This window comes from Haliaeetus leucocephalus, unplaced genomic scaffold (genome assembly GCF_000737465.1).
Source record: "Haliaeetus leucocephalus isolate CR32 unplaced genomic scaffold, Haliaeetus_leucocephalus-4.0 Scaffold730, whole genome shotgun sequence".
Taxonomy (NCBI): Eukaryota; Metazoa; Chordata; class Aves; order Accipitriformes; family Accipitridae; genus Haliaeetus; species Haliaeetus leucocephalus.
The window spans coordinates 490933-504368 of record NW_010973166.1 but is presented as its reverse complement, the minus strand read 5'-3'; the positions used below and the strand labels follow the sequence as shown (position 1 = coordinate 504368).

The 13436-nt window shown below is 45.8% G+C and overlaps 1 protein-coding gene across 2 annotated transcripts in view; it reads left to right on the top strand.

The window, feature by feature from the left end:
* Positions 1-13436, top strand: part of XPR1 (xenotropic and polytropic retrovirus receptor 1) — a 110578-nt gene that overhangs the window by 96685 nt on the left and 457 nt on the right. For both annotated transcript variants that reach the window (XM_010580624.1, XM_010580623.1), the window contains exons 12-14: positions 10444-10610; positions 10892-11031; positions 11841-12062. In XM_010580624.1, coding sequence (XP_010578926.1) covers positions 10444-10610; positions 10892-11031; positions 11841-12062 — 529 coding nt within the window. The remainder of the gene's footprint in view (positions 1-10443; positions 10611-10891; positions 11032-11840; positions 12063-13436) is intronic.

Sequence of the window (13436 nt, the reverse complement as noted above, 5' to 3'; positions counted from 1 at the left end):
GACTTATACCTTTGGAATGACAGCTTTTGGCTGCCAGGACAAGAGGGTAATTGGTGGCCTTTTCTTGGGAGGTCAGGTAATGTACACCAGCGCCTGTTCTCCACTTGGGAGTCCTGGGAATGTCAAAGCCCTCTGAAAAGGCTTGCCTTCCTCCCTTGATTTGAACACTGAATAATTCGTAGCCGGTCTGTAGGTTTTTAGCTTACGTCTGCTAGCTGTGTGAAGCTGGACTGTGTGGCTAGGAGGGTTTGTTGGCATTGAAAGCCAGCTAATTCATACAGAGTGCACTTAGAGCATTCTTGTGCTGTGTTTCCGTATGCTTGTTGGAAAACAACTTGAACCAAACAAATGCACAAATGTTGTCCCACAAGTGGAGTTTGATACCTGGTGTGCAATAAGCCAATCTTACACAGAGAGCTGAAATATTTATTTCACGTTTGGACAAAGATGGGTGCTAGGCGATAATCCCACAAAGCTAGCACACCACACCGAAGAACTACAACATATTTATTCTGTTACATGGTTAGTAAAAATCCACCTAAATTTATGCTCATTGGTTAGTAATCACCATCCCTCCTGTTACTGGTTAGTTATATTTAAATTAGTCTTGCTTGCTATGTAAATTGGCACGCATGCTCCTTATAGGTAGGGGGGAACCAAGTCTTTTTGGTCTTGCATTGAGTTGGTGGTCGGATCTGCCCCTGCCGCCTTTTCCTTTCTCCCAGTTCATGCTTCTTTGGCAGTCATCCAGCTTTCAGTGCCTTCTGAAGAAGGATGTTTCCTTTTTATCAGTCTTCAGTTCCTCTTCAAGGGTATAGTTGTTAGCAAAGCATACCAAGTAAGCAGACCTGCGTAGCAAAGCTATCAGTAATGGTCCTCCTTAGAGGACAATGCATCATGTTTAACCCTAAATTAAACAGTGTCACCACAGCCTAGGCATTAACCCAAACATATGGCTACACAAATGCCACCTTATTATGTTTAAGTGATGTATTTTAGGCATATGTGGTACTCCTTTCTCCAAACCTCCTGTAGCGAAGGATCCCCCCCCAAGTAACACTGTGTACTGTGGGCTCTTGATGAGTGTCTCAGTTTCCCCAAAATATCACTGTTTAATAATTCATATTGCTCAGGCAGTGCATAATTCTGATTCTTTCTTCCCTCAGAGAAGCCTTTTCTTTACATTTCTTCCTTTTGATTGAGATGCAGAATGCAATTTTCTCTGCTAATTGCAGTTGGGATGTTAGACTGGTAAGATATCAAAGTAAATTTGGTTAAGTTTTCTCTCCCAAACTTGCAGTCCTGTTCTCCTAGGACTAGACTAGGTTTACAGAGTTAACTCCAAGCTATCATCTTAATATTCAGATAATCATCTGAATTAGTGAAGCTGAAGTGAGAGTAGCTACCCACAACAGTAAGACTGGAGCAGATAGCAGTTGTGCAGACGAGTGCTGACTCAAGCTGCCCACTTCACCACGGCTCAGAAACACGACCACATTTCAGGGATGACAGCAGCAACCCAAGGACAACTGTTGCTGAGCTCCCAAAGGAAGAATTCTCAGTATTTTTATATCGCTCAAAGGAATGGGAAGCAAAGGCCGCGTTCTGTAAATATAGTCCTGCGGGGTATGTTTGCACAGGCAAATGAGGCATATCTGTAACTCTAAGCTACCTAGCAACTGGAGTGCGTGCCGCCGGTCCCTGCCCTCTCACAGCACGGCTGAGCAGAAGGCTCAGCCCCCGGCTCTTTCCTACCCTTGCTTTGCCCTAAGAAGTTCAGGACTGGCATTAACTTCCCTGGCAGTGCTGAGTAGTTTTCCCCAGTGCTAGCCAACTGAATATTGTATTGCCTTATTTAATCCCTGCGGAAACCTACATGGTGCTGGGGAAACAAATGATTAAGCCCAAGTCTGCAGTAGAATATTTACCCCAGGTGCAGTGTTGCTTTGACACACAACTACTTTTTGCAGTGTTTTTGCTCTGCCAAAAGCAGATGTGCTTTCCTTGACAAATGCACCACGATAGCTGCTTCTGCTTCAGTCCAGCTTATTGTAGCATTCCATGGGGATCCCTTCTTGTATAAAGTGTACTTGCATTTAAGAACTTATGCTGACATACCTAGAATAGCCAGCCTTGGTTTTGTTCCTCACTCGGACCTGGTTCAGGCTTTGTAAGGTGGGATTGTTATACTTAGGTGTTCAGCTCTTATGAGAAACAGTGCAACTGGAGTTGTGTTGTACTACTCTCTAAGAGCGCAGGTCACTTCTTAAGCTTTATACATCATTTATGCTCCAATTTTTTTCTTTGTAAAATGAGACACATTTTGGTTTTGCTACTGTCTGTCAATTTTCTCTTGCCTTGATACCTTTGCTCACATGGTGTCATCAGAAATATCTGGCTCACATAGAATATAGATTTGGCTTCTGTGGTTGAAGAACCGAGCTTCTTGCATGCTTTGTACTCTTCCATCATTTTCTTGTTTTGTGGGATTTGCTGTTTCAGCATGAGCATTTGTGTGTTTACCTTGTTTTTTTCAGGAACGCGTTACTGAGCTTAAGCACAAGTACTGGGTTAAAATGGGCTATGTGGGATTTTGTCCTTTAACTGAAAGGAAAGATGGTTTATGCAAGTTTTCGTTGTCAGTTGGATTTACACACCTTATGCAATGAAATACTTGTGGTCGGGGTAGTATCCAGCTATTTATTAACTTCTGAATTATTCCAAAGTTAATCCATGCAGCCTGGGAACTTGAGTATGTGTCTCTTCTTCCAGGTACTCCAAATAAGGCTGCTGAACACTAGCTGTCATTGGCTTGGAAGTGCCATGGAGAGCCTTAGGTTGGTCTAAGATAATGTAACTGCCACACACTTTCTCATTAAACAGCCCAGGAAGTTGACAGTAATTAAAAATACAGAAGTTAACTAAATAGGGCTGTCTGTAAAGAGCAGTGTTTCTGTCTGTTTTCTCATCATTGCTTCAGAAGCAGACTTCTCCTGATGAGGTGATGCATAATTTTTTTGTTTTTTTCAAGCCAGCGTAAGAGAAAACTGTGAAGCTCCTTGCTTCGCCAAGGAAGAGACATGAACTGTCAAGGCAGGAGTCATCCTTCAATTAATGGGCTTTTGCAGGAAGATGTTGGACCATCCCTTGCTAATAGAGAGGTTCGACCAGGTCTGACCAGGTGAAGATGAATAGGAAATGTGCCACTTTTTGAAAATACAGTGGAAGATTCCCAGATCTTGTAACTGCTACCCACTCCTCATTAATCACAATGGCTTCAGCTGTTACCAGTGGTGATACTGGCTGGTGCAGCCAACTTCATGCTGGAACAGATTGCTGGTTGTCCCGCAGTCTGTCCCACCGCAGCTCCCCTGGGGAGGAGTATGATTTCCAGGGGAAGGATGTTGATGCGCAGCAGGAAGGGGGGAGAGATGGTGGTAACATCAAACTGTTGCACTGGGAGCTGCAGGAGGACACCTGACTACACCTTAGCTCTGCTCTTCTCTGTCAGCTGAAGTACTGGATAGTGGGTTGTGTTGCTTAGCCCTTGTTGCTACCATGTTAGAAACTGCAGGGTGCAACCCCTGTGGAGTGAGTTTGCTGGCAGGTGGAACAATAATTAACTGTGATCCTAAATGGTTACAGCAGCAGAGGAGAACCAGGTGATGTGAGAACTGGGACTAAAATAATTTTTACAGAAATCAGACATTGGTGCAACAGCTTATATAGTACCTCAACTGAGAAATGTCATTTCATTTCTAGGGTGTGGGGAGTGGGGCAAGGCAAAATAAGTGGAGATATAGAATTCAAGTACAAATCTTACTTTAAAAAAAAAACAAAAAAAAAAATTTCACAAAAGAATGAAGCAAGTGGCATTTGTGAGATCCTGTTCCCTGTCTTATCCCTTGTGTATTGGTACAAGATCTCCCATCTCTCCCCTTCTTTCTCAGTGCTGGAAGAGCTGTCAGCACTGTGGCAAGCCAGATCATTTGATTTAGGTGTCACAAGAGCCTTACAGAGTGCTTGGATTGACCTCTTGAAGTAAAACAAACTTTGTAATGGGATTAACTGGCTTCTTTCTTAATACTTGCCATTTTCGCACGGCTTGCCTTAGCACAGCATACTGGCAACTCCATCCGGATGATTATTTGGAGCCAAAACATGCAACGTCTGTCACATTGCTGTAAGCTAGGATGAATTTTTGTCTGAAACCCTGTCATCCCGTGCCCAGGAGGCCTTCAGTAATGAGTTGTGTTCATTAGCCAGTCTTTCTGATCCTTTCCATCAGAGCAGCAGCAGTGTCATTAGCGAAGAATTGCAGGCATTGCCATGGGCAAACATTTCCATCCTGGCCTCTGACCTCCTCCCAGCTTTGACGTGGGTCTCTGCAGCACCCTGAGCGAGCCCGCTTTCTCCACGCCGGCTTGTTAGCTCCTCTAATTGCTTAGACACCCGTCCCAGTGATGGTGCTTCAGGGTGGAGCCGGGAAGGGTCAGGAGAACCCTGGGAGGACCACCCTGGCCGGGACGGAGGTGCCGGCAGGAGCTCGCTTGCTGGCAGCCTGCGGTAAGTGAGCGGGGAAGGCGAGATGAGACGGCAGCCTGTGCTTGGCGAGGAGCCTGGGAGGAGGGGGTGTTAGGCAGAGTGATTTCAGGAACTGCCACCGCACCCCGAACGTCAGCACAAATGAGGCATAAAATCCCACAGGGAAATCTTCCCATGCTTTGTAGGTCTACAAATGTCAAGCGGGATGTTCCCAGTGCTGGCAGCCGCGCCGTGGGGGAGAGGCAATCTCGGCACCCTGCTGCTGCGTGATTCATGCGTTTGCTTCTCAAGATTGCAGCTGAGAGAGAGGTAGATTTTAATAGCTGGGATTTGGAAAGTGGACTAATAGTACCGTTTGTATCACTTAATATACTTTTGTGTTAAAGGTGGCTGGAGAAGCGGGAGCACTAATGAATAAGATGTAAGTAAAAAGGGTGGCCTACTGATATCTCATTTCATGGGCACTTAAGAGGGGGAAGCCTGACTTTTTTTTTTTTTTTTTAATGGAACGTTTTAAGAAAAGCAACTGACTACACCACAAGTGATTTTCCTGTCAAATGTATGCAGGTCTGCAGTTCTCTGGTGCTGCAAGAAATCTAGGGGATGTGATCATCCGACAATATTTTTTTTAATTTTGATTTTTTTTTTTTGTTCCTATTATATTTTGAAGGAATCTGCTTTTGGATCTCAAAGCACTGTACAGGTAGCAGATGACATTGTGTCCCAATCCCTAAATTGTCCAACAAAGGCCCTGATTACCATGCTATTTGTTTCTGATTGTGAATCCAGATATTTTTATTAGCGAGACTGTTGGCAAATGCTTAGATTGGAAACCCCATCCTTCTCAAGGTAGCAGTTAAACATCCCCCAAGAACACTTCTCAAATGCTAGAGAAGCCAGCAGAAGAAGAATCAGATTAAATCAGTCATGACTGATACACTTCCTCCTGTTTGTAATTAAATCCCATTCTTCTGTTTGTGAGATACAAGCAATGAGATTGTTGCGATGTCTTGAAATTAGACACAGTCCTGTGGTCCTACAAACCCAATGCAAACCTGCAGAATATTTTTAGTCAAAACACGATTTGGGGATTTCCCTGCTCTACAAATGTAGAATTTAACTAGAAGAAGAAACGAGGTGTTGCCTCCTGACAGTTCTTCACTGCGCTGTATCTCGCTGCTTTGCTTTAAATTGTGCCCAGAGGCTATAGCAGAGGTTTGCAGAATCTAATGGGAAGGTTGTTCATATGAAATGGTTGGTATTTGACAAAGCCCATCCGTGCACGATGGTGAGTCCTCTGTGTGCTTCTCTGGGTTATTTGCCTTTTTACTGCATTAAGTCCACTGTCATGTCATGGCTCTGCCATTGATCAGTATTAAATAGTGGTACGTGCTGGCTGGGCAGAACGGCAATGCTGCTGCTATTCCCTCATTTAGATGTATAATTACTGAGGGAGCAGTAATACTGCACTTCACGCAGTAAGGTGTTAGAGAAATGCTTTGGTATGTCATTCTGATGGCAGTTCTGTATGTAGATAAGTCACTTCTGGCTGTCACCCCCCCATGTGTGCTGAGATGGAGTTAATGGGCACACATCATCCCTAGGCTAACCAGGTGGCAGAAAGTGTATGCTCAGAACTTTAGTGTCTGTGCTTGGCTAGCACACTGTAAATATGTATTTTTGTTTTGGTTCTGCTTAAATCTGTGACTGGAAGGCTGGTCATCAAAGGAGACTGAATTTGGTGTGCCTTGACCAAGAGGTTTTTAATTGACGCTGGAGGCAGAACTGCTCTGGCTGGGTCAGTTCTGTCTGATGTAGCAGGGCTTACCTGACTCTGTTTCCTGATAACCTCATGCTTCTTACAGCTTTTATCATGGCTTTCACCATCAGCAGAAACCACAGCCAGCTGCAGTGGCTGACACACAAGGAGTGCTTATCGAGGGCCATTGTGCTCTTATCCAGATCTTCAATAATACATGGCATTGATTTTTGCTGTGTTGAATACTATATAGTGTTTACATTCCCCAGAATAATTCAGCAGGGTAAACAGATAGTATTCTTTGGAAGTAAAGTCAATAGTAACAGCGCTCAGGATAGTATTTGCTGTCTAGCTTTGATAGAAAGCAACCATTCCCTTGCCTGTGTTTAGAATGGGCTATAATTTCTGCAGAGTAGTACTCTCTCAGAATGCTAGTCAGATACTGTGTCCACTGAGGCTGGTTTTGGGATCCAAGATACTGTCTGTCAGCAATTTTTGCAGGCAGTAAATTCTGCTGCTGCAAGTGCCTTTTGGCTTTTTTCTGGGACTGTGGCCATTCACAGCTTCAGTTCAAAGGTGGAAGCCTTCCATTATTTATCTAGTTGACCTTCTGGAGCAATTTGTAGGTGTATTTGTGCAGAGTGTCTACTGGAATTGCCTTTTATAGGGTAAATTGAGGATGCTAATGGAAATTCTGTCATGAAGGCTGCAGATGGCTCCTGTGGTACGCTGCTTCCCATCAGCTTTGCAGCAAGTGGAGATAACAGGGCACTGCCAATTTGAACAGCCTCTGACATAGCCAAACACCTCCAAGGTGCAGACATGGTAATGTGAACATGTATTGAAATCTGCCTATCGGCAGGGCGGATAAAGCTGCAGCTGCAACTTTAGATACAGAGGTTTTGTGCTGGTGGTGTGTTGTCCTGCATGTGCTGTTTTGAATAACCGCAGCTTAGGAAGTTGCTACAGGGTGGTACCCTTTGGAGCATCGAGTAGAAAGGTTCTTCATGCACCTCTTGCTGGGTGGACTGGTGGCTGTGCTGCCAAGGGGTTGCTGCAGTCTATGGGATGTTTAAGGCTTGGTCTTTTTTCCCTCTTGGAGAGGTTGAGATCTACCAGGTGTCCAGAGTGCTTCTCTCATCCCGAGACTATCCCTCTCTAATGGTTTTTGGTGGTTTCTAGCACATCATTAAACAAAGAAAAACACAGGATGAAAAACAGTTCCTGCTGAACTGCTTAAATAGACCCTGACATCATCATACATATGCACAGTTATGTATTGCTCCTGAACAACTGGTAGGCCAGGGGTAGATGGAGCCTCTGGGCAGAATATGAATGCCTTGATTTTCTAGCCCCCTGAGCAGCAGTGAAGAGGGCCACTAGGACCAGCCAGTGGAGATTGAGATATAATTGCTTGCCTAGAGCAGTAACATATTTCTGTACGCCAGCTGAATACCAATGAGGACAGAAGGAAGGAAGGTATCAAACAATTGCAGGCAGGAGGAAAAGGAGGATGAGTGATTAAAGGGAGGGACTCAAAGGCCAAGGCTGAAGACAATAGGCTAGTTCTGATTAGAGCATTTTGCCAGGGAGTAATTTGGGTTTTAAATTAATTTTTTCAGGAGCTATATGCGTTGCAGAGCCAGTTGGTGAGAAAGCAAGCAGGAGCACGGGGCAAGCAGTGTGACCCCAGGTGCCACTGAAAAGACTGTTGCAAAGATAGGGGCAGGGAAAGGGAGCTGAGACCGGGATAACGTAACTAGAAGCAAGCGCATCCTTTTGAGGTTGATGAGGTTAATGCCACAGGATTTCTTGCTTGGCCCTTTTTCCTCCTGGTACTCCTCTTTTCCGTAATTGCACACAATAACCTTTAGGCAATTTAGGTTTAAGCAGCACGAACCTTTGAAATCACCTTCCTATGTAATTGCCAATTTAGGATACAGTTTTGTTATCCCATCATGTAGTTTGAGGTGATAGTCAGGGACCAGACTGTCCCCTCTGTGACCAGAGAACTCCGAAGGAGCGCCTAGTAATGCTGCTTTGCTGCTCTTGAGCCCTGCACCTGCTCATGCCAGGGATGTGGTCGAAGGCACAGCAATGGATGGTACTGTCTGCCCTGCCTTCTATGTGTCTGCTCCACGAAGATGTGGAGTAAGACTCAGTTTATTTGAATTCTGTCCTTAAGTTAAAAAAAAGCAGCCCAACGTGACCTAACCTTCAATCCTAAGCCAGGATAGGAAGCGTGCAGCCTCACAGGGTAGTTTGGAGCATTTTAGATGCTTTGAAAGCACTTAACCCATTAACTGCCTCTGAATTATCATGTAGGAGCTGGTAGTGGGAACTAAACATGGAGATCTAATCAGCTAAAAATAATGTTGGAAAGAACAGGCTTAGTGTCTCTGAGTCACTGAATATCAGCATCTGCCTTTTCTTCCTGAAATAACGTGGTGGAGGCTTTGGAGGAGCTGATGGGGGAGAATGAAATCTTGCAGTAAAGCCCTAATTGCTAAGCTCCAAAAACCTCACCTGTGTCCTGTTCTGTGGCCAGCTGCACTTTAAAAATGGAAGGGAGAGGTGGTTTCAAAGCAACAGCATTAACGTACCTGGGCGTCAGAGCCCGTATTCTGCAGGACTTCTGTGCCTGCTCCCCGGTGACGTCATGGCTCTCTGCAGTGGCAGTGGCGGCTGATGCGATGCTAGACATGTCCCTGGGTAAAGCTGAGCCTCGGGAGGATGTGGGTTACTGCTCAAAGGCTTCCGACCTTGCACAAAAGCAGGGAAGCTAGTCAAACCTGAAAGCTGCAGCAGATCCCATGTCCTTTGCCTCTGCTGATCTGAAGCTTCAGTGCAGACAGGCTTTGCTGCATAAATGGCTTTAATAGGTTTGCTTTAGGGGATGTGTTTTGAAAGGAGAATGAGCGTGTGTATTTGACCTATATCCTGCACATCATGTCCAGGAAGCCTGAAAGGCATAATGGGAGGAATGTACTCTTACACGATGCCTCTCATTTTCACCTCCATTAATTTTATTGGGTTGCTGCATTACTTTTATATCATAATTGTTAGAAACAAAAAGGGAAGGAGAAGGAAAATTGCCCTGTTGCTCCCTCTGTGATCAGCTTTGGGGATTCTGTTGGTTTAAAGCCACATATATGGAAAACAGTGCTGTCACCTACTGTGGCATAGGGTTTGGGCCAAAAACATTATGCCTTTTTTGTACTAGAAGTGTTACTGGCTTTGTTAGAAAGAATCGGTGAATGAGCAATTGCAGTGGCTGCACAGAAAGGAGGAAAGACTCCTGATAGCAGTGAGATGCAAAGTGTCTCAGCTTTGCAAAGCATTATAACGTATTTTATTTTTATGAACTTTATGAGCCAGATTTGCTAATTAAAAGCACACGGAATTATCAAATCTGTTTGTTTTTACCCAGCCAACTGATGTAGGGAAATTTAGCTGAATTGAGAGCAGAGTAACCTTTTCAGGGGGAATGGGAAACAACTTAGTTGCAAAAACATATCCACAGGTGAGCAGACCTTGGGTCCACAGTCCCGTGTTTCACAAAGAGGAGCTCTATATGGGCATTTAAAACTCTATACAGAGCCTTCGTCAGGATTTATACGTACATGTTAATGTATTGCCTTCTTTTTGCTTATTTTCCCCTGCCACCACAGTCTCCGAAACGGCTGGTGGAAATTTCTGTACTGCCCATCCTCTTTCAGGCTTTTAATGCACTAATTCACAGTTGTTTATATTTATACAAACTAAAATATTTTCTTACAAAACCCTCCTAACTGAGCACTGCCTCATTGCTTTTTCCTTTGTACAAGCCTGTGTCCTTTGTGAAATATGGCCCTCAGCTTCCACCTGCTGTTCAGAGTCAGAATGGCAGGTCTGCCACAAGTGTTAAGAAAATAGTATTAGGGCAAATTTCAATCCTAAGTGCAAAATGTTGGACAAGATGAAAGTGGAATTTAAATGACAATATAAGCTTGGTCCTGGTAAGGCTCTCGGTTTGGTTCAGATTAGCTAGCCTGATTTTCCCAGAACTTGAATAAAAGGGGTGTTATTTCCACCGATCAAATCAACCAATTTGTAGCTGTTTAAGTTGTACAGAAGTATGCTGTTCTTCTCTTTTCCAGCTAAAAACCACAGTGACACCCAAGTGTTCTTCTACCTGTGGATTATCTTCTATTTCATCAGCTCTTGCTATACCCTAATTTGGGACCTGAAGATGGACTGGGGTCTCTTTGACAAAAATGCTGGTGAAAATACCTTTCTTCGAGAAGGAATTGTCTACCCACAGAAAGTGCGTATACAGCCTGCTCTTGCATTAGGGAAGACTTTAAATATTCTAATGAAACTTGCTGAGTTTAGAGCATGTTGCAGTTGGCCACTGATGCTTCCGAATGCTGTGGGCTGGGATTTTCTAGCAGTAGACTTCATTTGTTTCAGAGAGATCGTTTCATGTTAATCACTCTTCTAGTGGTTGAGCAGAAAATTCTGTATTTTCCTGAAGGCCTGAAGAGGTCTGTCTTCTGTGCAGAACATGTACGATGAGCTGTCCTGTTTGTCTGTCTTGTTCTTCAGGCATACTACTATTGTGCCATTGTAGAAGATGTGATCCTGCGTTTTGCGTGGACCATCCAGATCTCCCTCACTTCCATGCAAATCTTTCCGTATGCTGGGGACATAATTTCTACTGTATTTGCCCCACTTGAGGTATTCCGGTAAGGCTGCTTGACTGAACAATTCATTTCTCTTTTACATTTCTATTACTTGTATAACATCAGCATGATGGGAAATACCTTGCTCCTTGGACATGGAAGATAGTGGTCCTTGAAATGGAAGACTGTGTCTAACGGGACCATTTAGTCCGAACAGGGTGCTGAGTGAAGAAAGCCGTAGAGGGCTCTGCAGCAACATGGGGCTGGGTCCTTCATGCTGCATTTGCAGTTTCCTCTGAACCTAGGCCTAATCTTGAGCGGTTTGTTACTACTAAATTTCTCCTTAAAATTACCTTCTTGCAATTCCCAGATGAAATTTCACTTGATTCTCAGGTTTACAATTATTCTCAAATCTCTGCTGCTTCTCCTGCCACTAATTTGGATTCTGCATCATCGGTTTGGATCCTGCAAGGTGTCCTGGCTCTTTATACACTTGTACTCTAGTTGGAGACCCACCCCCACAGCTTCTTGGGATGAGTAAAAGCCCTTGAAGCTGAACCTCACTCATGTACATGGTGGAGGTTGCCTTTTGCTTGTAATGCCTGCTGCCTTCATGCTGTCCAGACTAGGGCTGTCATCCTTAGGACAATGAATGAGCCCGACAGATCTGTTCTTCTCCAGAGTTGGGAAGATGTTGTAGCAGGTGCTGCTGTTAGTCGTTTGCTGTTTCTTCATACTCCCAGTGTGTTCCCAGAGGCACTTTGATCAGTGAGAAGAGTCAGTGGTATCCAGGTGCATGTACCAGTGCTTTACCAAACATGGGCAATGCCGGTAAAAGTGGAACTGGTAATTTTCACTTTTTCTCTGCCCAGGCGGTTTGTGTGGAACTTCTTCCGTCTGGAGAATGAGCACCTGAACAACTGTGGTGAGTTCCGTGCCGTGAGGGACATTTCTGTGGCACCGCTCAACGCCGACGACCTGACGCTCTTGGATCAGATGATGGACCAGGAAGATGGTGTACGAAATCGCCGCAAGAACAAACAGTGGAAGCGCAGCCAGAGCGTGTCCTTGCGCAGACCTCGTCTTGCTTCACAGTATGTTTTGCCTCTCCTCTAGCACAACAAGGCAAATCATGTGTTAGAGCTGTTGTTAATGCTTGGTGGCTGTTTATGCGAAGATCTCAGCTAAAGTAGTCACTCAAAGGGAGGACGGGTCCAATTAGTAAATGAATATTTCTCTGCTGGAGGGTTGATCCATGCTTTACATCATCTTGGGGTTCTGGTAAACCGCTGGAAAAGGGAGTCAGTCCCCTTACAAAACTCCCCTCCCACAAAAAATAGCCTGTAGCAGCTGCCAGAGGTTATAAATCCAAACCTGGAAGAGAGGTTCTCTTCAATCGGCCAGTTCCAGGTTTCAGACCCTGCCAAGACTTCAGTTATCCTTTGATTAAGATTTCACGTCTGAGACCTCAGATCCCATCCTCTCCCAAATCTAAACCCATGCAATTTTTCCTTCCATCCCTCCTTACTCCCTAAACATTTCCGCACCTTGCACCCCAGCCGCTGAACCTGTTGACTGTGTATCTTCACTGCAGTGCCTGTGCTTCAAGCATCACAGGGTGCTCCAGTGCCCAGGCATCGCTTCTGCCCCAGCAGCACAGCTGCAGAGCCTTCGGCCAGGGGACAAGCCTGGGCTCCCTGGGGATGCTGAAGCACAGCGTGTCTGGAGTGTTGTGCAATCCCTGCAGCACATCCCCCCGTCGCATCACTGCATGGGAGGGGTGGATGGGAGGAAAAGGAAGCAGCGGCTGTCACGCAAAGGGCGTGCTCAGGCCTGAGCCGCAGCCCTTGGGCCGTGCTTGTCTCCTATCCACACGGTTCAGAGTACGCGGATGTGACCGATACTAACGGTCTCCGTGTGGTCGCTAGAGACTGAAAAACTTTATGCGGAGGGGATGTGGGTCAAAGCCTGGTCGAATTCCCTACCAGCCGCGTCCGTTTACTCCTCGGACGTGCAGCGAGCTGAGACGCGTCAAGCGTACTTCAAAAGAAGCTGCTGTACCTTTGTGCAGCCTGGTGACGGATCGAGCAGGAACAGACCCTTTGGGTTTGCGGCCCCTGCTGCGACGGTTTTATGGAGTTTTGTGCGGGGGGCTGGAGCGACGCACCGCACCCGGCAGTGCCGCAGGGTCCCTGGCCGCTGGCCGACGCAGCATGGCGGAGGGCATCGTCCCTGCGCCCAGGGTGGGCCGCGCGGTGTGGCCTGGCCAGTGCCGGGGGAGGAGGGGGCTGAGGGACCTCTGGGGCAGAGGTGTAAGGCTCTGCCATTCCAGGGAGAGTGGGAAACAGTTCCAGTAGCCTGCTTATTCCCTCTCTGTGTAAGATGGACTTCTTTCCTCCCCCTTTCCTCCCCCTTTCCTCCCCCTTTCCTCCCCCTTTCCTCCCCCTTTCCTCCCCCTTTCCTCCCCC